Genomic DNA, 22,127 nt, shown 5'->3' with positions numbered 1-22,127 from the left:
TGGAGTGCCCAAGAGGTGTGCCTGACCGCGAGTGCCGGGGGGCCGCTGGGCGCACCCCACTCCCGGGCCGTGCGCGCCGCCGGTCCTGGGGGGCGGTGATTGTGTGCGCCGCGCCGCGGTATTGTGCGGCGGCCACACCGTTTGCAGCGGGCTCGGCACCGCGTCCCGGGGAGGAAGGCGTTCGCAGGCGGCGGGGTGGGGGCCAGGCTCGTGTTGCCGCCACCGCGGCCGCGGCGAGAGGGGAAGTGGACTGTGTTTGGGGATCTGAGGACGGGAAGCGTTGAGTGGCTGGGAGGGGCTCCCAGCCTCGGAGCGGGGAGTTGAGACGAGGTTTGCAGAGTTGAGCCCACTTCGGCAGGCCCCTGTCCCTCCCCGGAGGGGACCGGTGGCCCTTCTCAGGTGTACCAACGGAGCGGAAGCCGGGGGCGTCGGCGGACCCAGGCGAAGGGACATTCCTTAATGAAGGGGACGCGTGGGGCGGGGGCAGCTGGCCGGGGTGAGGGCGCGCGTCCGGGTTAAGTTGGATTTACACCTCCGCCGGCCGCTATCCGCTCTCCACCTAGCCCTCCTGGGCCGGACACTTTCTCGTGGGGCCGGGGCGGGGGGGGGGTGCAATCCACATTTTTTTATTCCAGCTGCTAGAATTCAGAAGTGACCGCCCACCCCCACTCCCCCCCACAACCTGGAGCAGCGTTTGCCAGAGTCCGGTCGCCCCTACTGGGCCGCGCTTCCTAGGGGAAGTTCTCATTAAGCCTGACTAATTAGCATTATTCCTGGAGAAAGGTTAAGGTTAGACCGTCCTTTTCCTTACCAGGAGGCCCACCCCCCTCCTCCCCATTCCCTTCTCCCTTCCCCCTCCCCAAGAGCACAAAAGCACAAAAAGAAAGTGTGAAGAGGCGCAGATCAATGGAGAAGCCACAAACCCATTAATTCAAATGGAACCTTTTTCCCCCCTCTAAAACATTGATTTTTCTTTCTGTCTGCTCTGAGGGGAGATTAATAACCTCCTGATTTCACCTGAAATGGTGTTTGGACTCTGTGATTTCCTCCTCTTTCTGAGAAGGATTGTGGCTTGAAATAGATTCTCCCTTGAGATAAAGCCCTACTTATCCCAGAATCAGCTGGAAACCCCAGCCTGGGGCCCCCAGCCTACCAGGTGGGGGTTGTGGGGAGAGGTGTGTGGGGCTCTCACAGCTCCTCTGGGGAGAACCATCTGTGTGACAGGACTAGGGGTGCTGTCCTGCCCCCTGCTTCTGGGCTGTAGGTTGTTCTGGGGGAAAGACCCATGGATGGCCCCAGCCCCAGTGGCTGTTTAGTCCTTACATAGTAAATTACCCCTTCATTGGAAAACCATTAGGGCCTAAATGTGTCTTTAAATAATATCAAGCTCCTGTCTAATCCCAGTTCAAGCTGGGCTTGTTTTATAGAGTAGGTTTTAAGATAGCACCTCCTCCCACACCCACTGTACCATGGCTGGGTGATGAGACCCCATTCAGCACCTGCCTGCAGAACAGCAGGAGCAGAGTACCCCCAGAGCTTTCCTTCCAGCTAGGGAGGTGGGTTTGGGGGAACTTCTGTGGCCTCAGCCACCCTGGGCCCCTGTGGAGCCTGGCCACCCCAACTTGCTCAAGAACTTTTTTGTCTTGTCTGGGTCCTTTTCTTGGAAGGAAACTCCTGCAGGGGATTAGCTCAGAGTGGTTCCTCTCCAGCCCTCGTTTTGGCTGGAAGAACCCCGTCTGCTGCCGCTCATCTCTCCAGCCACCTTCTTAAAGAGACCCCTGTTAATGCCAGGGCCTAGGGTGTCAGTGAGGCCCTCGTGGTGAGGAGTGCTGGGAAAACAGCCAGTTGCCTTTGCCTAGGAAACAAAAGCCCGTTTTACACTCCATACACTAGTAGGAAGGTGTTGAAAATGCCCACTCCCAGCATTCAGGCGTTCACGACAGCAAGGACAACAGAGCATCCCCATATATGTGTGTGTTTCTGACAGACCCTATGTGTGTGAGAGAGCGCACCTAAAAGGTGGTAGGTGATTGGCTGTCTCAGCCCTCCCCACTTCACATTTCCCAGAAGGGCCTGTATGACTTATGACTAGTGAGCATAGGAGGTATGTTAGCAGGAAGGAGTGGAATTGTGCAGGGAGTGTCCCTGGGAGGCTGGCCTCCCCTGGTGGCCAGGTGGGCTTGGAGTGTAGCAAGAAGCGGCTGCCTCGGGACCCCACAGCTCCCAGGAGCTATGGCTCAGACCACTCTAAGATTTCATTTCTGCAATCCCTTCACTACAGGGATTTGAACCTTTGTTGCTTTAAATCCTGGGGGTTTTCGTCTTCCATTAATAAGCCATCTGATGAACTGAAGTGGTTAAGTTGGGGTCAAATGCGGTTCAGTACCTTCTTGGCATGCTCAGAAGGCTGTGTGTATAATGCTCGCTGACATGGAGACAAGGGGAAGAATTGCCTCGTACTGAAGAATTTCCAGGGTCTGGAAGGAGCCTGCAGGTGTTCCAGAAGGAGGTGCTCACTTTCTGCATCTTGGTGCCTGCCTACTTGGGGTAGAACTAGTGCCGGGGCAACTGTCCGAGCCTGGTCTTTCTGGCAAGAGCTTCGGCCTCTCATCAAACAGACTGCAGGCGTGAGACAGAGGGGTCTGTCTCCTGCCTGGCCCAGAAACACCTCCGGCACATCCCTGTCCTCCCCCCACCCCCTTCCCTGAAACACACACCCAGGGCTCCTGGTCAGGGCTTATGGCTTACAATTGCACTAAATTCTCAGCAAATCCTCCTCCCCTTTTTTTTTTTTTTCCCTTTCCCCTCAAAGCAAGTGGTAGAGATAGAGTTACAGCCCAGAGGAAAGGCCTGGAAAATGTTGTGTGAGGCACGCCCCAGGATCCCTGTCCTGGAGGATGCAAATGGCTCAACTTCAGAGGCACCAGGAACCTAGTTCCCAAGAAACTGACCCCAGTTGTAAAATAATCAGGTTACTGATAGCACCTGTTCCTAGTTACCCGCCATGGATACAGGCTTGTTTCCACCATTTCCCCTCTGCTCTCCCACTTTCTCCTCCTCCTAGGCTGGGCAGCAGTTGGTGCTAGTTTGCCTGCAGAGGAGGAAGGGCCACAGAACCTGGGTGGAGAGAAACTGAACCTGCCCATGAATTTTGGACTGCAGATAAGAGCAGGGAGGGTTTGGTCGGTCCCTCTCCTTCTGCCCAGAGTCGGGGCTCCCAGACTGGGGTGTGTCCCAGCAGCTGGCTGGGTGCTGCCCGCCTGCTCCCCACACGTTCTTGAGTTCCCTCTTCAGGAAGGCCGTTGTCGCTGTCACCTTGAGGCCCACAGTGGCTCAGGCCCTTTGGTGCCGAATGATGGACTTTTACCAACAGGTGGCAAGGCCGTAGGCTTCAAGGTGTCTGAGGGCAGAGGTAAGAGGAGCGACTGTCTGGTCACTCACGGGGAGCCTGGGGAGAGGGGGCCCAGAAGTACTGGATTGGATCTACTCTTTTATTTTCTAATGAAAACGTCACTGAAGTTTGTTTACAGAAAGAGAGAAATTAGTAGACCAAATTCCCTTGAGCGTCCAGGAGAGAAAAGCAAGAGGTGCCTGACTCGCGACCTCTGGCTGAGCAGGGAGAGTACCCTAGGTCAGTGCAGGGGCCTGAGACCCTGCCACCGCTCCCAAACCTGCGCCCAGCTGCCTCCCGCACCCACCCCAGCCCCCCACCCGAGCGCACAGCCCGCTCCAGCCGCTGATGGGCTTGTGACCGTGTGTGCTGGTAATTGCCTGTGTAATTAGCCCGCTCCCCGGGCCTTGGCCCTGTGTGAGTGGGTGAAGTTTCAGTCTGCCCTCTGCAGCTGGGGGCTGTGCTGTTGCAGGCAGGTCGCAGAGGGGCTCTGGGCACGCCTCTCTCCCAAGACAGCCCTGACAGTAAAAGTTGTGGCAGCTGTGTAAGTCCGACCGGGACTTACTCGTTTTCTGCTTTTAAGTCAGGTTGACCACACTTGATTTCTCATAAAAAATGGCTGTAGCAGTAGTGTCCAAATGTGAAATAGAACCTCTGCCTTCCGAGCCAGGATTCATGGAGCAGGACCCCGGGGGCCGGGAGAAGACTCTATGGGGCAAGCTCGCAGGTCCGCAGCCCCTGTCTCTTGGCACTTAAGGGCAGGTCCGAATTTCTCACTGGTGTCTCTCCTTAGATAACAAGGTCCTAGAGGAAAGGAGGCTTAGTCATCTCTGTCCCCAGCACAACACGAGCCCATAGTAGATGCTCAGTAAATGTGTGTCGCCTCGTTGAAGAGAGCTCATGTGGGAGTGTGTGTAAATACAGCTTCGTCTCCCTTGCGTTTCCTTTGGGTCTCATCCTGAGACACTTTGTCGTTAAGGAGTCTGGTTCTCTCAGTGGAAGGGAGGAGGTGTGGTGGCATTGCCAAGTGGGCTCTGGCCTCAGGCTGCCTGCAGCTCACTGGACTAGCTGTGGTGGCTTGGGCGGCCGGGGCAGGTCTCCGAGGGGCAGGTACCAGGTCCTGAGATAGGCCTGACGTGGGTGGCTGCCTTTTTGGGTTTTTTGCTGTTGTTGCTGTGGTTTTTTTTATGAAGTGGATGTGAGGAAATCTAAGACCCTTGCCCCAGAGGCCCTTGTGGGTGGGCACTGGGTGTTCTCCATTATCGGGTGATTGGGAAGTCAATGTGAAATGTAGCTCACCTCTTCCTAATTGGACTTGTCGGGGCGGGGGACGGTTAAGCAATCGGAGTCAGAGAAACCCTAGGCTCTGCGGGGGGTGGCTGGTGGGGCAGCAGGGAGACCCCTGCTCGCTTCCCCCCCCCCCCCACCCCAGGCCACAGGATCCAGGGCTCATCTGGTTTCCGTCCAGCTGTGTGCAGTGGGACCGAGTCCTTGTCAAATTCTGGCCACGTCCGCATTCAACACCAGCATCATGCCAGGCACTTCAGCCAGTTCACTGCGTCTCGCAGGCCTTGTGGGGGTCCAGGAAACCGCCAGCCTCGTCCCCACCCTCAGAAGGACTTGCGATTCTCTGGGGAAAGACTGGGCAAAGCCCCACCGCGTGCTGACGTGCCGCAGCTGAGGGGGGTGTGCCTAAGTGCAGGGGCCGTGGGTGCCGACGGACGGGTGTGGGCGTAAGAACGAGATGGAGACCGAGCCGGAGCCGGTGGGTGAGACAGGTGTGTGCTCAGAACTTGGGTTGTGGAGTGCCACAGTAGGGTGGGTACTCCAGGTGAGGGGGACAGCGGGAGCAGAGACTCGCCGGCAGGAGGGAGGGTGTGTCTGGGCCTTCAGGATCCAACACCTCTGGCTCCGCCACTTGTAAGCTCGTGACCTTGGGCAAGTGCCTTAACCCCTCGGAGCCTCAGTTTCTCGTCCGACAATGGGGCTGATAACTACATCTACCTGGTGGGCCTGCGGGGAGGATGAAATGAGCGGGCCAAGGGGAGCACTTGGCACCTGGTGCACTTTGGCGTCTGTGAATGTTTTCAGCTTGGTGGAGTGAGGGCAGAGTGTGGGCACCCTGAGCGCTGCACCCAGCGGTTCTGCCTTTTCCCTGCTCCTCCGTGAGGACGCTGTGTGTTCAGTGGAACAGTCCGCAAGCCTTTCTCTGGGCTGCAGACAGCCCCGCCCGGGGTGATGGGCCGGGGACACCCCTGTGTGGCTCCGCTGCCCCCAGACTAGCCCCCTGACCACAGTGGCCTCCTGGCTGCTCCTCAGACACCCCCCCCCCCACCCCGCACGTGGTGGTGCCCGGAAGGCTCCCTGCATAGACCCCCACATGGCAACTTTCCTCACTTCCCGTGGACTTCTGCTCAGGTGTTTCCTAACCAGCGAGGCCCTCCCCGGCCACCTGACAGCTCAGCCCTGCAGGCCCCTCTCCCACCTCTGGAGCCCTCCTCACCACGGTGGTGATGTGTTTATCCGCTGATTGTCCCTTCCCTGCTGGACGGTGAGTGCCAAGAGGGCCAGGACTCTGTCTTATCCACCACACAATTTGCCAGCACCTAGAAAGGTGCTTGGCTCATAGTAGGTGTTCAGTAAATACTTGCTAACTGAATACATGAAGCGCTTTGAGTAGGTGGTGCTTCCGGATGCTAATAGATTCAGTCTTTTAAATCTCGAGTGTTTCAACAACACCCCAGAGCCAGGAGAGGGCCTTCCTACCTCAGTTCAGGCCCTGAGCACAGCATGCCCTGGGCAGCCAGGAAGGAGCAAGGCGCCCAAGCAAGTATGCCCCAGTTCCTGGCTTCCGGAGCCTGGATGGGCTCTATGCTTCCAAGGGTCCTCTCTCCTGCCAGTCTCCCCTCTCCCTCTTAGGTTCCATCCTGGGGGTACAGGGGACAGTTTTGTTGTCCCTTTGTGCAGAGAGAGCCTCTTGAACATGCGTGTCCCCCCGGGGGTGAGAAGATAGTCTGGGGGAATGTGAGTGAGCATGTTTTCGTCCGAGGAAGACGGGGCGGATGTGCTTGTGCATACGGAGCAGGGCAGCCTCTGCGAGGGAGGCAGAGTGTGGGGGTGGGAGAGGGCACAGGAGGACACATGGTCTCTGTCCCCTGAGGCTCCGGGTATGCCTCGTGGGGACCCCCGAGCTGGGCAGAGCTGGCCCTGTGGCCCACCTCGCGTGCTCCAGATCCAGCCGCAGAGGGTGCACACTCGCTGCACAGAAGCAGTAAATTCCAGGAAACTCCCTGCCAGCCTAGCGGGGTGGGGGAGGGGTGGAAGATAATCCACACTGGTTCCCTAGCACTTGGAGAACAGATGTGTCTGCCTCAGGGACAGCCTCTGAAGAAAAGTTCCAACCAAAGTGTGTTTGCTCATTATAAAAGAGTTGTCTGTGAGGGGGCCCTGGAGGGGAGGCTTTTTTTTGGAGGGGGGTGCTCTGCCAGAGGTCCTTACTGGGGGCCCCACAGATACCATTGTATCTTGCTAGAGGGGAGAGGGGAGGGGGCGAAGCCAGCTCGGGTGTGGGAGCTGCTGGGTCATCTTTCTTGCATTTTACAGCCAGCTCCCAAACACAGTTGCTTGCAGCTCCTGAAAGAGGCCGGGCCAAGTAGGAGGTGGGGTCCCTTCCCACTGGAGGGCTGGATTGAAGGGGCCCCGCCCTGGGGGTTCCCAGATGACTGGCCAGGGGCTCACTGAAGCCAGCCAGGGGAGAGGAGGCAGGCGTGGTCCTCTCCAGCAGGCCCTCCGGCTGTTTGGAAGGCCCTGGCGGCCCCCCAAGTCCTTGAGCCAAACCCCCTTTTGCGGTCTGATTCGAACCCTCCTCGCCTGCCCCACCCCCTTCCTTCTCTGCACTTCTGGGCCTGGCCTTTTCAGCCCTGGAAGCTGCCCAAGAGCATATCTTTGAAGCCCAGCAAAGGTTAGGAAGGAGGAAGACAGAAATGTCCTCTGGGTTGGGGGAGTGGGAGAAAGGAATTCCATGCATGCTCCACAGGAGCTGGAGTTGGGGCGGCAGGCCTAGTGGGGGCGACGGCTTGGCCTTGCAGCTCACAGGCAGGTCCTGCTACCCCCTTCTGGCCGCCAGGCCCTGTGCACAGTAAGCCCTCTTCTCTGGGCTGTGGGCAGGGAGAGGGGAGCTGTGGCCCTTGTTTACAGCGCTTGTCTCAACCTTGGCTCACAAGGGTACGAGCCAGGCCCTGCTAGCTGCCCTTACAGGATGCAAGACCTCATAATTGTCTTCAATTACAGACCTTGCCGGCCCTCAGCCCTGGCTTCCGACAGGAACCAGAGCCCGAACCACTTCCATGGGGGGCAAGGGGAGCAACCCAGCCCCTACTGCAAGGTTTGGGGGCTCCAGGTGGCCTTTGGGCACTCCCAAATGCCCACAGGACCCAGGGTTCACCGAAACTGCTGCTTCGGGGCTGTGGAGAGCCTGTGCCTGTTGAACATCCACCTTCTTTGTCCCCGATCAGGATGAAACTTCTGTGAGCAGTGAAGATTTTGATATGAACGACTCCACATGGATGTCAGCTGACCCACACCTGGCCTCCAGCCTGAGTCCCAGCCAGGACGAGAGGATGCGGAGCCCTCAGAACCTCCACAGCCAAGAGGACGGTGAGTGTCCCTTGGCGGCTGGCGGGGGAGGGGACGCGCCCACAACCAGAGGGGCCGTGGGATCTGGGGCTGGGGCCTCTGGGGGTGGCCCAGGTCCAGGCTTCCAGCTGCCCCTGGTGTCCTGGGTGTCTCCGCCAGTGCCCCAACCCCTGGTGCCAGGGGGGGAACAAGTCCTCCGGGAGGGAGATGGATAGAGCCCTCGGGGGCCGGCAGCCCTACGGGGTGTCGTGTCTGCGCTGATGCTCGTGGGGTGGTGGGGTATGGACGTCGACGTTACCACAGTTCAGGTCTGGGAAGGTCATTAGCCAGTGTGCCTGACCCAGAACAGTCCAGCTGCCCAGCCACGAAAGCAAGAGTTGGGCTTCTGTAGCTCGACATGCAGCTCAACATGAGGCTGTAGGACAGGGTCCCTGCCTGTCACCTGTGAGCCAGCAGGCAGTGCACTTGTCCACTGTGTGTCCCCAGCCTCTTAGGATGAGAAGTGGCTCGGCTGAGGAGCTTCCCAAGCGCTGGCTCCCCGCTGCCCTCCAGGACCAGCCAGGCAGCCTCCTCTGGCCTCCCTCAGAACAGACGCTTTCCCCTTGGGATGGGAGAGTTGGAGTCCCAAGTCAGATCCCAGGGGTCCACTCTGGAGTGCCTCTGTGGAGCCCCCAGGCGGCTGGGGCTCTGGGGGCACCAGCGCCTGTGTCAGCTACACGCAGTTGTGGGCGTGGGGTGGCACCCGTGGTCATTGTCTCTGGTGGGGCTCTGTCTGGTTTCCAGGGAGGTGATTGGGGGTGGGGGATGAGCCCAGGGCTGAGCCTCAGAGATGTGGGGTGTAGAGCCTGCAATTAGGAGGGGTCAAAGTTCGGGGCCTGGAATGCGAGAGGGAAGTGCAGGGTTAAAAAGGGGTGTAATGTTAACTCTGCGAAACGGGTTAGCCTTAAAGAGTAAATAAGGGGTAGGAGACTTGCAGTTTGGGTCAAAGTTCGTCTCCATGGCAGAACCCGCGCCTGCTTTCCGACTGCCCTCACGGGCCTGAATCCGGCTTTGTCTGGGAGGAGACCTAGCCTGGAGGCAGCTGGGGAAGCTGGGCCAGGGGCTGGGGAGCCCAGGGGGTGGTTTTGCCAGGAGTGGGGTACAAGGCTGCTGGGAAAGAAAAGACTTTTGTGCCCTGACACCTCGTGAGGTCAGCACGTTCCCCTCGTGCTGTGAGCCTCCCCACCAGAGCCTCCCAGACCAATACCACCTCCCAGTATTCCCATGGGGTGGGGGCAGCCACATGCTGCTGGGGGCTCCAGGGCTGGGAAGTGCCCAGCAGCTGACCTCCCTTCTCATCTGAGCTGATCGAAGGCCACACCCAAAGGCCCCACCAAGGACCAAGCCAGCAGAGCTCAGCCAAGGGCATAGGGTTATACTTTCCCAAGAAGGATTCAGAACTTTTTTTTTAAAAACCTGAGTAGTAGGACTGAGTGGGGGCCATATTCCTTTAACTCATTCTTGAAAAATTCTTCTGTTATTATTGCTCAGAACCACCCTTTGGGAGTCTGATCTCTGTTGGAGACACTTCCCAGAGAGATTTGGCGCTTTGGGTGGTGGTGGGCGGGGGTCTCCAGGATCAGATAACAGAAAGGAGTGTTTCTGTGGGGGTCACGGCTTCCTCAGCATCAGTTGCCCAGCTGCCTGGGGCTTGGTTGATCATGAAGATGAAGTGGAGAGAAGCGGGGGGGGGGGGGGGGCGCGTTCAGCGCATCCTCTGGCTGGTCCTAGGGGAGCCTACCTGGGTGTGATCATGCACAGCCCCCTGGCCCTCCTGGTACAGGGGCTGAGGCGGGCTGGCCTGCTAACAGTACGAGGGTGTTTATCAGGGCGGGCAGCCAGAGCTGGAGACAGGGACGATGGTGTTGACTGGGATACCATCAATTTAATTATTTAATCAGAGGCTGTGTCTGGTGGCTATGGGCTGATGTGCTGGCCAGAGGCGGACCTAGACCCAGTACAGGGGGTCACAGGCCTTGAGAAGGCCCAGCTGTCCACCCGGTCTGTGCTGCCCCTTCTGATTCTAGATCTGTTGTTTCTCCAGAGCAGTGGGTTCCCGTAGGGTTTTGGCTGGGTCCAGACCTGGCCCCGAGTCCTCGTCCCGCCCTCCAGCCCCCACGGTGGCATGCAGCCAGCTCCCCTGTCTGGAGGTGCTCACAGTGTGGACACAGGCCGAGATCCTGCTCCCATCAGCTAGTCAATGGGAGACAGTCGGACTACAGGGTGTTCTCATGTCCCCCATTGTTGATGACAGGCTGGGGTGGGGACAGGCCAGGCAAGGGCTCGGGTTGACCCTGTACTCTGAACCCAACCAGCAGCCCTCCGTGGTGGCTTGCTGTGTGGTCTCTGGCTATCAGTCCTCCATGGAACTGGCAAATTGGAAAGATGAGGTTTGAAGCCCTCATTGTGAGTTCTGCAAGGCACAGACCATGTCAGTCTTGCTCTCTGCTCTGTCCCCAGTGACTCCAGCTGCGTGCTTGGCACATTTTAGGGGACTGCTGAATATTTGTTGCCTGAATGAATAAAGAAACAAACATTTATCAAGACCTACCCCCGAGCGCACCATCCAGAGGGGATATAGGTCCACCCCTTGTTGGGGACAAGTTGGGCTCTTTGTTCCAGAGGACATCCCCAATCTGAGCACCTGGGTCTTTTGCCTTAGCCAGAAAGTGTGGGGACCCCCAAGGCTGTGCCAGGGAGCATCCCCCATGCTGGCCAGTCTTGCCGCCCAGAAGCATCTCAGGAAGCCAGGTAGTTTGCACATGATTCACAACTGTTGGTGGATGTGTTGGAGCCCTTCTCTTTCTCCACCCTTCTTCGCCCCCCCTCTTCTTCCTCCTCCTCCACCCCCACCCCAACCTTTCAAACTGTAACAAACGCAGATGAGGACTGGCAGGCAGGGGAGGTCCCAAGGCTGAGGCCAGAAATGCATGCGCACACCCACTGTCCTCCCCGCCCCCCCAGCCTGTCTCTGTGGTTCATGGAGCTGGAGTGGGCCTGTCCTGAGATGGGCACGGTGTGCTTCCCCCGCACAAGTCCACCACGGCCGGCAAGCATTCACGGCACGGGCCTCTTGTCTGGGTGCTGTTCGGGGCTCCCTGGGATCTCAGCAAACACTGGGTTGGGGGGCACCACGCGCACAACGCTCCCTCCCTGGGGGCTGTAGCCGCCACAGGTGAGCACATGACTCTTGTCCTCGCCTCACAAGACGTGGGAGATGAAGAGAATTTGGGTGATCGGACCAAACTCGGGAGGTGGTGCTGAGCCTGCCGCCTTCCTTCCGCCTTGGCCAGTGTCAGCCATGTGTGAAGTTCCCCAGAGCCGGGCAGGGGAGCCTGGGAGCCAAGAAGAGTCCCCCTTAACACTCGGAGCACTGGTTTCTTGGGGCCACAGTGATCTAGGCTGTTCCTGCTGCTGCCTCTTGCCCCTGTGTGGCCGAGTCTTTTCCAAACCCGCTGCTCAGCCCTGTCTGAGGCTTTGGGCTTTGAGTCCAAACAGAGCTCTGTGCACTTCGTAGGTGCCTAGAAAAACCCTTGGCCCAGGGGCTGCCTTCTGCGGGGGGAGAGAAGATACCTGGTAGAAGCCAACTGTTGGGACTTTGTCCAGAGACACTGTAGTCTAGCGTTGATTTGGGACCAAATAGTATGTCCGTCTGTCGTTACACCCAGTCATTGGGATGATCTGTGTGATGTCCACCTCTCCCCCAGAGAGCATAGCACCCTGGAAGCCAGGCCCCCAGCACCCGGCACAGTGCCTGGCACAGAGCAGGTTGGGGGGGGCGGTGTCTGTTAAATGAATGAGTGAATAGAAACGCACCGGGGAGTGCACACACGGGCCAGGTGAGCCGGCAGGCGTCCTGAACTTCGCCGACGGGGCTAGGCCGGGGTCTGGGGCTGCAGCTGGCGGAGCCAGGCGAGGGCCCACTCCTTGATTTCCCCTCGATGTGCTCCACTGGCCTCTTGTTCTGCCCCTTCCTGAACGGAAAATGTGAGGCCTGGCCTCCAGAAGGGATGCGAGGGGGTGGGGAGCGGACATTACTCACCTCCCCGGCAGACAGGAAGCCAGCACCAGCGGAGAGCGGAGGGTCCCGCTTCCCTCTTCCTGCACTGTCGTCTTCCTGCAGGGCCGTGGGGGTGGGGATGGCTGGGCCAGGGCCCGGTGGTGGCCTGGGGCCTTTCAGGGCCTCTGGTTTGTGCCTCTCAGATGAGACCACTCCTCCAGGCCTCTGGGGCCCCCCCTCCAACCTCCCCCCTTCCCTCCCTCCAGTGCGGGTGCTAGGGTTTGGAGGAGCCTCCCGTCCGGTGCCCATTACCAGGCGTTGAGGGGCCTTTGGTTCTTTCAGGGCTCTGAATCGGTTTTGTCATGCCAAGGCTGATAAGCCCTGTTCCTGCCTTCGGGGAGTCTGGTGGGAGAGGGAGGGGCGCAGGCACAGGGGATCCCTGTGGGCTCTAAGCTGCCTGAGGGCAGGCATGCCTCTGCAGAAACATATCTTCTGTTTCCCCTATTTCACAAGTATTGTATTTGTAGAAAATTTAGGGAAAAAATGGAGCAAAAAAATCAAAATGACTAGTATTTGAGGCATATTTTTCTCAGTCTTTTCTGTGCACATAATAAAAGTCTTGTTGTCTTAAAAAAAAAACAAAAAAAGACAGGGGGATCGTGTCATGTTGCAGCCCCTTTTTTTCCTCCTAATGTCATTTGCCTCTCCTGTGAGTGATGTGGCATTTTTTAAAAGATTGTCCAGTCATCCCAGTGACTGGAATCCCCATTCCCGAGCCTGCCGAGTGCTTGGAGCTATGACCGAGCCTTTCCTACAGGGAAGGACGTGTTCTCTCCTGAGAGGGACCACAAGCGACCACAAGGGTCTCTCTGACTCTGGAGCCACGTTTGGGCCATTCATGAGAAGGACATTCAAGTCCCTCTGTTGAGCGTCTGTGGGGCCCAGGCCCGGCACAGGCCCGAGTGTCCTCTTCTGGGGCTTTATCCCCAGCCCCGAGCACGGAGTAGGTGCTCCACAGACGGCGTCTGAGCAGCTGGTGGCAGGGCTGGGGGACCAGCGCAGCCCCACGCAGCAGGCTGTGTTTGGTGCGATGTTGAGGGCAGGCCGAGTGGGCCTGAGGCGTGCCTGGGAAGCTCAGGGAGCAGGTTAGGCGGAGGCTGGGCAGCAAGAAGATGCTGAATGCCAGGGTTGGGGATTTCCTGGGGATTTCGTGTCTCCAGAAGCTCCCTTTGACTCCAGGCTCCAAACAGGAGAGCCGGGGCAGAGAGGGCCACAGCCAGGAGGATGGAGAGAGATGGGGTCACCTCTGTGGGCCGGGTCTTGGCTGGACGCGGCTCCCTGCAGGCACTCCGCTGTGGGTCTCCCGAGCTGGTTCTAGCCTGCCCCGTCCTGTCCCTGCGAGGTGGTCTTCAGCAAGTTGTTGGCTCCGATTCCTCGCTTCTGCTTAACGTAGGCCCAGACCCAGGCATATCTTCCAGGTGGATTGTGACCATTGACCCTGGGGTCCTTGGGAGTTCTCTGTGAGAAGCCTAAGGCTTCCTGCCTGCTGCTCTTGTGTCCTTGGGTAGGGCCCGCCACTGCCCAGAAATGCAGCCTGGGCAGCAGGGGCCGCCCCGGCTTTCCTCACCGGCCTGGACCTCTCCCTGGGTGCCTCCCCCGTCCCTGCAGGGCCGCGTGCTGGGGAAGTGGGCCGGCCATAGCCACGCTGCCCTGCCCTAGGCTCCGTCCTTCCTCGGCTCACTGTGGGGCCTAGGGCAGATCGCCGCCCGCACCAGACAGCCAGATGAGGCAGTGACAGAGCTCAGCACACTCCTGGGATGGGGAGGCTCGACGAATGGTTGTGGGGCCATTTCCTCGTTCGTGGCTGGCCTAGTGCCAGGGGTGGTGCTGGGGGACCGGGCGCCGGGACCCATGGTCAGCTGGCACACGCAGGCTGGGGGGGCTCTCCTCACTGCGCCCAGTTCTCCAGACCCTTCATTAGCCCCCCTTGGTCCGGTCCTGTCTCTTTCTCTGTTCAGGTCCCTCTGGGTCCCCTCTGTCCCATGACCCCTGTATGGTTCTGACCACAGCTTCCTTACATCACACCAGTGTCCCTTGCTCCTGTTCTTCCCCCACCCCCGCCCAGCCCAAGTCTTGCTTCTTTGGAAAGAGAGCTGGAGGGGCGCCTGGGTGGCTCAGTCGTTAAAGCATCTGCCTTTGGCTCAGGTCATGATCCCAGGGTCCTGGGGTCGAGCCCCGTATCGGGCTCCCTGCTCTGCGGGAAGCCTGCTTCTCCCTCTCCCACTCCCGCTCCCCCTGCTTGTGTTCCTTCTCTTGCTGTGTCTGTCAAACAAATAAAATCTTAAAAAAAAAAAAAAGCTGGAACGGGAGGGCAGGCACTCACAACATGTCCTGGCATCTCGTGAATTCCTGTCCCACACCCCACCCACATGCGCCAGGACCCCGAGTCCTCCAGGACCTTGCTTCTGGATCCGGCAAACCCTGACCGAAGCTTCCACACTGGCGGGCAGCTAAGCAGGCCGCTGTGAGTTCGTGCTGGCATCCAAGGAGAAGGCTTCTGGGCAGCAGTTGCCTCCTGTGTCCCAGCCACTGTGCTGGGCGTGTTCTTGGCAGGGGGCGGGGCTGCTGCTCGTGAGGAGGGGGCCAGTAGGAGTTGGGACCAGGCCATTTGGGCTCGGTCACTGGCATTACCCCTGAGCCCCAGATACTCACCCTCCCACGGGCCCTCGGCTGGGGACGGAGCTCCAGGGCCTGCCACAGCTGCCACCCTGTGGACCCCACACTCAAGGTTGGGGGTGTCCACCCTGCTCCCTGGTCACTTAAACCGTGGCCTCCCGGGGATGGCTTCTAAGGGACTTCTCCTGCAGGGACCTTTTATGCCACGCGTTCTTTCTTCCACACCTGTTATCGTGGCCCTGCCCACCCCCCTGACCCCAACTGTCTGCAGTGAGGCTGGAACCTGGGTCTGGGCCTCATTCTCTGGCTGCAGGTCATACTCCCTCCTTCCAGAGCAAGAGCTGTTGTTCCTATTCAAGGCTCCAAACATCTTCACGGAATGACCCTCCTGCCCTCCCCTCCCCCAAGGAACAGAGAACTGGGGCCCAAGTCCTTCCGGTTATTGGCTGTAGGCCACCCTGGCAGTCCCGGGTCACAGGAAAGTGTCCATCATCAGCTGGGCTGCAGGCCGCACAGACAATGCTAGGCTGTCTTGGCCTCTGGCCACTGAGGGGTAAGAGAGGCTGGGAGACAGCACCGAGAGATCCCTTTATCCCAGGAGCAGGCTGGGCCTGCACAGCCCGGGCCTTGTGCAGGCTGCCAGGGTCTGAGGCCCCCAGATGCCTGGGAAGGACATTAGAGTAGGGTGGGCTCCAGAGCCTGAGGTGAGGTTCACCTACTAAGAAAGGGAGAGCAAGACCCCACATACACATCCACCTGGAAGATATGCTTGGGTCTGCTGGGCGGTCGGGGAAGTCAGAGCCCTGCCGCTGCTCCCACCCCTCAGTCTTGGGCGCATTAGACCCCCCAACTTCCCATTGACCCTCTACGGACGCAGCCCCTGGAGAGAAAGCTCAGGGTGGGAGGCATGAAGGAGAGACATTGCCACCCTAACCTGTCCAAGGACGACCTTCCCGGGAACCAGGAAGTGACCAGAGCCACGTTGGCGTCATGGCTCTGACCTAAGGACTGGGATGCACCGAGGCCAGGCCGGCTCCTGGGAGGGCTGCTGGAGGACCTGCCAGGGTCCTCAGACGCAACACGCGTACACACGGGCTCCGGGGCCTGGGCCCTGCCCTGTGAATCATTCACACATGGTCGCCTGAGGTGTCTCTGTTTGCTCTCGGAACACATGATCTGTTTTGGGCGGGGAGAGGGGGCAGTGGGCATCTTGGCTAGAGCTTTGTACATTGAATTAGCATTGATTTCTCGCTGCCTGTGCTTGACTTGGAAGGTGGGGCCAGGGAGATGTCGGGCCTGGGAAGACACAGACCCAGCCTGTCCGTAGTGGGAGCGTTTCCCCCTGAGGCGCGTGGACCAGTGTGTGCTGGGGGAGAAGCAGTGGGAAGCGGGGCGGTGGCAGAGGTGGGGGCCGGCCCATAGCACAGATAGGCAAATGGAGGCCGAGAGGAGAAAGAGGGTGGGTGCTTTGGGGAATCAGTGGCCCATCTAGGCTTTGCCACTCACTCTCTGTGACACCAGTGACTTCCCTCAGGGAAATTTTGGTCCCCCCACCTCAAAGCCAGCTGCAGGGCTGGTTGTACAAGTCAGGGACAGTGGGTGTGCCCGGCACCTGACACTTAGGATCCACCCCACTGTGGGTGGCACCGGCCACCGGCTCCCAAGACCTGAACTCATCTTTGGGTTGGACCCTTCACTAGGGGCAGAAGCCCCAGGGTTCCTGCTCTGAGAGAAATTATTTCAGTTTGAGGGGGAAATCCGGAAACCCTGGGTCTGCGCTGATGCTGCAGCCGGAGAGACGCTCCCGACAAGGTTCCGCAGATGGAGGTGCGCCATGTGCAGGGTACACGCTGAGTTTCAGAGACTTCGTAGGAAAGAGGATGTAAAATAGCTCCATTTTAGCACAGTATTGGTGGTTGAATTAAGGCTTTGGATATATTGAGCTAAATAAAATAGATCATTAAAATTCATTCTCTCTGGTTCTTTTGACCTGTTAACTGTGGCCACTAGGAAGCGGGAAGTTCAGCGCATGGCTCGCAGTCCGTTGCTACCAGACCGCGCGCTGCCCTAGGCCCTGAGCACCCACCCAGGTGGCTGTGCTGCTTAAGGGGCCACCGGGCAGGAAGGCGGGGCTGTGGAATGGAGGTGCTGGCATCCCTGGCCTGGTGGCACCAGGAGCCCGGTGGGGAGCAGGGGAAGTGCAAGCGTGCAGTGGGATGCTTAGGAGGGACGGCTGGGTGGGCAGCCGGGGCCTGACCGCCAGACTGCGGGGCGGACACCCAGTGTGGCCCCATCGTGCGGGCATGGTGGGATCCCAGGGGTACTGCCCCCTCCCAGCTCCTCTGTGTCCCCCGTTTGACCCCGTGGCCCTCCCCCTTCCTTCCGGGAGGAAGAGCAGGGTAGCCTGCCAGGAGCCTGGTGCTCCTGGGAACTATGCATCATGTAAACACGGCCCAAGCCACTGGCCTTTGTCAGAGCAGGCGCGGACCGGCCCTGGTGAGGTGCACACCCAAATTCAGAGTGGAGCCGGCGCCCCCAGCCTGCAGCCTAGAGCCCCGGGCGGCCCGCTGGGCCCTGGTGTCTCCGTCGCCCTGGCCCACGGTGGGGCTGCCGGTGGGGCTGTGGGCTCCAGCGCTCTACCCTCCCCCCACCCCCGCCGGCTCTTTTGTGTGTGAATTATTGATGCCCCCTCCCCTCCCCTTCCCTGCATGGCCGCTGCAGCAGCCCACGGAGGAGGGAGGAGGGGGTGTGGGTGCGGCCTCAGCTGCTGCACCTCTGGCCGCAGAAGGCAGCCTGCCTGGCGGATGCCCAGCCCGAGGTCCCAGGAACGGAGTAGCTTCCCACCGTGGCCCAGCCCGCCGCGGGAGCTGGTGTGGGTCTGCCACTGGGAGGGGGTGCCACTGGCCGGGGGGAGGGGGGTGCCGAGCCCGGTGTGGCGATTGGCGGCTCGCACAGAGCCAGGCTTGTGCGGGCTGCAGGGCGCTGGCGCCCACATAAGGGCATTGTTTGCCGAGGTAAAAGGGGTTTTTGTCTCCTTCTGGAGACGGGACAGAGGGAGGAACAATTTCCCCCATTCATCGCTAATTCCCCCATTTGAATAGCAGCACACTGCCCCACGGTAAATAGATGGGCACCGCAGTCCTTCCCTGCCCTAGGCATTCCGGGCACAGGTGGTGGGCTCTGCGTCCTGCCCAGAGCTGGGGAGGCCTGGGTGGGGGGACATGCTCAGAAGGGGTGCATTCCCCAGCCGCTTCCCCGTGGCCATCAGCGGACCCTTTTCTCTGCCGCTCATACGGTCACAGGTGGGGGGCAGTCTTGGCCTGCGGGCATGGTTCTAGGCTCCAGCAGCCTGGCCTCGGGCGGGGTGCCCGTCCCGGAGGGGCCTCCTGGCACGGCGGCAATGATGAGGCCGGTGTGGGGACAGAGGGTCACTTCCAGCCGGGGGTGTGGGACGGGTTCAGCTGGCACACGTGCCTGCCCGGAGAGTCCCGTGGCCGGAGGCCTGCGCCCCGTAGCTCGGGCCCCGCTGCCCATGGGGCCTGCTGGGTTCTTCCACAGGGTCATAAAGTATCAGAGCCCAAGAGGGCGTCCGCGGCAACTCCCTGGACTGCAGATAAGAGGAGCCAAGGAGACGGGCTGTGCCCAAGGTCGGGAGACAGGGAGGCCCCGCACCTGCTCCCCCCACCCCCTTGCCGGTCTCATTCGGGAATGGGGCGTGGGTTTGAGTATGTGCCTATAGCTCCTTTAAATCACACTTTTTTGGAGGGAGTGGGGAGGAGGGAAGAATTCAGAGTGGCCGGGAACTTCCGCCTGGGGTGCTGACCCTGCTCTCTGTTCCTTCTTTCCCCAAACGGGTCAGGCACTGCAGGGGCCAGGGCTGCCACCAGCCCCTCCTGGGGCTATCGGCCACCTCAGGACGGAGCCAGGGGACAGACCTGGGGTTTTGTGGTGGGCCTGGCGCTGGCTCCAGGCCCTCTCCTCCCAGAGGGAAGGTTGTGGATCACCCAGAGACCAAACCGGACACACGTGATGCAAGCCTGCCTCCAGCTAAGGAAATTATTGGCTCCCATAACCAAAAAGTCTAGGTTCTTCTTTGGTTTTTAGGCACAGATGGACTCGGGGGGATTTGTCTGAGCCAGCTATTCAGCCCTGCTGGATGGGCTCAGCAGCCCTGGGGCGTGGGGAGGAGCACTTCTTTCCAAACAGTTCAGCCAGAGCCCCAGGACTGACTTTCATGGGTCCAGCTTGGTCAGATGCCCGCTGGTCACTGGGAAGGGCTGGGCTGACCTGCCAGGCGTGGGACATGTGCTCACCCTGGAAGACGTAGGTGCCCTCACTAGAGGGAGGGGTATGGTTTTTGGAGAGGCAGGAATGATCTGCCCCCCGCCCCCATACAGCCCTGCTAACTCTGGGTCTGCAGGGCGGGGGCAGCTTACAGCGGGGGGTGGCGGGGCACAGGCCATAGACATAGTATGTGAGAAGGTGATTAAAATGCTCTGGAAAAAGTAGGTAAAGGGGTCAGCATGGCAGAGTGGGGGCAGGGAGGTCTTACTGAGGTGACCTTGAAGCAAATCCCTGGAGGGGAGGGAATGCACCAGAGAGAGAGAGAGCTGGGGACAGTGTCCTCGGAGGGAAGAGCAGGTGGAAAGGTGTACAGCTGGAGTGGGGTGACAAGAAGGCGGCCACCCCTGGAGGGAGTCTGGTTCCCGCTTAGGGGTTTGAACTCAGTCCCTGCAGCTGCCACTGCCCTGGGAGGCGGACAGATCCCCGCCCCCCTACCCCCCCTACCCCCCCATCCCCCAGCAGCACCTTTGCCCCCATGGGGGGGCAGTTAGCCTCAGGGCCTTGTCAGCTTCCTCCCGTGAGGCTTCCTCCATGGGCTACTTCCAAAAAGCCTTCCCTCCTTTCCTCTCATCTTCTCTCCGTCCCTTCTTTCCTCATAGTGTCTCACCCTCCTCGGGATGAGTTCTGGAGATGGGGCCCTGCAGTCAGGACTGGGGGGTTGAGGAGCAGGGATCAAGGGCCAGAAAGCTCACAACTCTCTTTTTGGAGCCCAGTCTCTTCTAGAACCCTTCTGTTTGGTTTTTTTACTTGCGAGAGTATGAGCCCCCAGGACAGTAACTACCCCTCTCTTTTCACTGTTGCATCCCCAGTGTCTCGCATGGGCCGGACACCCAGTAAGTGCTCAAGCAAGGAAGGGACACGGGTGGGCAGGGCACCACCTCAGATACGTGCCCACCTCAGAGCTCATGCCTTCCCGCGGTGCTGGGCTCTGAGGGGCCCTTGGAGGTGTGCGTGTGTGCGTGTGTGCGTAGGAAGTAGATGCGTGATGAAGTGAGAGTGTGGGGTGCAGAGAACTCGCTTTTTTTTTCCTAGCACCTACTCTCTATACCAGGTATTGTCTATACCTTACAAATCCTGTATTACTGACATGACACCCCTTTGGAAAGGAAACTGAGGCTCAGGGAGGTAAAGTGGCATCTGATGGACAGCCCACGTCCATCCCGCTCCACAGGCCCTCTGCATTCTGCCTAAAACCTGTGGCCTCTCCGGTTGGCAAAAAGTGGACCCGAGTTGTTGACGGCACCGGGGCAGGCAGTGCAGGCCCGCGGTTGGCACGCGGGGCTGAGGTGGCCTGGGCGGAGTGACGGGGGGCGCATGCGCTGTGACTCTTCTGTCCCTCTGGTGAGGGCTGTGTATGGCTGGCTTTCCTGGCTGTGGTGTGGAGGCGGAGAACCTTGGCCGGTGGGGGATGCACGGAGCTCGTGAACTGGGGCCGCTGGTCTGCTCCAGGTCTTGGATGGTTGGTTGGTTGGTTTGGGGGGATTTTTGTGGTAAATAGGTGTAACATTAAAATTGCCATTTCCACCGTTTTTCAGTATACAATTCGGCAGCATTAAGTACATTGACGGTGTTGGGCGAGCAGCACCATGATTTCCAAAATATGGTTTTCATCAGCCCAAACAGAAACTCTACATCCACCAAGCGGTAGCTCTCCATGTCCAGTCCTCCCCGCCCCGGGGAGCCCCCAGATATTTCTGTCTCTGGGAAGGTGCCTCGTCTGGACACTGCATGGAAGCAGACTGTCAGCGCCTGTCCCATTGTGACTGGGCCTCTTTCACTCAGTGCGATGTTTTCTAGGTTCTTCCCCGGTGTAGCAGGTGTCAGGGCTTCATTCCTTTTTATGGCTGAATAACATTCCGTTGCATGGATAGACCCCATTGTGTTTTATCCATTTATTTGGCAAGGTTTTTCAAAATGTAAACAATGCAAGTCAGTCCTTAATGTTTAAAATCTGGATAGTTACAGAATGGTGCAGATTCCCAGTTTCTTCTAAACATTTGGAATGCATGATCTGGACTCCTGGTAGCTCACGGCCCCGCCTGCCCAGCCACTTGCCTTACTAGCCCAGGGCAGCATCTGAGCAGTGGGAAGCGGGGGCTCGGACTGGAGCCGGGGCCCGTGGCTGTCCGGCTGACCAGCACAGGTGCACAGCCCCGGGGCAAGGGAGTCGGCAGCTCCAAGAGTCCGGGCCACCCCGGGCTCCTGAGCTGCAAGGGGCCCGGGAGTAGGGAGTAGGCCTGCCTCCCCTCTCCCCCTTCCCCTGCCCCCCCACCAGAGTTTTAGGGCAAGGGAGGTCCATCCTCCCAGGAGGTAAGCTGGTCGGGGAGGCAGGCGGTTGGGGTGCCATGTCTGAGCCTGTACAGGGGTTGGGCACTGCGGGAGGCTGTGGGCCTGATGCCCATGCTGAGCGCCGGGACGTTGGCTCACTATGTGCCAAGCTGGTGCCCTCCTAGGAACCCCTCCTCTTGGAGGAGGACAAAGACCTCCAAGGTCAAGCAGCTGGCCTGATGGAGATGGTGCCAGAGTGTGAAGTCTCACCTGCAAGGTGGGCTAAGAATGGGCACCTGCCAGAGCAAATAGGAGCTCATGTGATCAGCCAGCATGGGTGTCCATCCTTGCCTTCCAGCACCTCAGCTCCAGAAGAGGCTCCTAAATGTGTGGAGGCTTCTTCAGCAACAGGTCCTGCCCCGGTGGGAGGTGGGCAGCTGTCAGGACTCAGCTGGGGCCAGGCTAAGGAGGCATGAAGTTTCCCAGGAGGGATGGGCACCGGCTTCGTCAGGGCTGTGAGTACCTCCTTCCTAGGGACAGTAGGGGAGGAGGCCTGCCCTGAGGAGGCAGCAATGAACCAGGCCTTGAAGGTAGACTGAGATGTTCTGAGCTGGAAGCAACATGGCAGGCAGACAGCAGAGCCCAAGCAAAGGCCTGGAGACGGGAGGCCCCACGGTGGCCGGCAGAGTGGGCCCCGGGCTACAGCAGTCACGGGACTAGGAACACAGCCCACAGGAGTCTGGACTGCATTTTTCTATGTTATTCAGCAGGCTG

The 22,127-nt window shown here is 59.5% G+C and overlaps 1 protein-coding gene across 10 annotated transcripts in view; it reads left to right on the top strand.

Annotated features, from left to right (window-relative positions):
- NOL4L (nucleolar protein 4 like) overlaps positions 1-22,127 on the top strand; it is a 129,526-nt gene that overhangs the window by 93,257 nt on the left and 14,142 nt on the right. For 7 of the 10 annotated variants that reach the window (XR_003524422.2, XR_003524423.1, XM_027620471.2 and 4 more), the window contains one exon: positions 7,906-8,047. Coding sequence is in view for 8 of the 10 variants with exons in the window: in XM_027620471.2 (XP_027476272.1) it covers positions 7,906-8,047 (142 nt within the window). In the remaining 2 variants the exon portion in view is untranslated. Of the gene's footprint in view, positions 1-3,155; positions 3,413-5,148; positions 5,170-5,809; positions 5,943-7,471; positions 7,530-7,905; positions 8,048-22,127 lie in introns of those variants that run through there. The other 3 variants (XM_027620476.2, XM_027620477.2, XM_027620478.2) reach the window with 3 other exon arrangements.

The sequence above is a fragment of the Zalophus californianus genome, chromosome 8 (genome assembly GCF_009762305.2).
Source record: "Zalophus californianus isolate mZalCal1 chromosome 8, mZalCal1.pri.v2, whole genome shotgun sequence".
Classification (NCBI taxonomy): Eukaryota; Metazoa; Chordata; class Mammalia; order Carnivora; family Otariidae; genus Zalophus; species Zalophus californianus.
The sequence above is the reverse complement of the archived record's forward strand: the minus strand, read 5'-3'. Positions and strand labels throughout refer to the sequence as shown.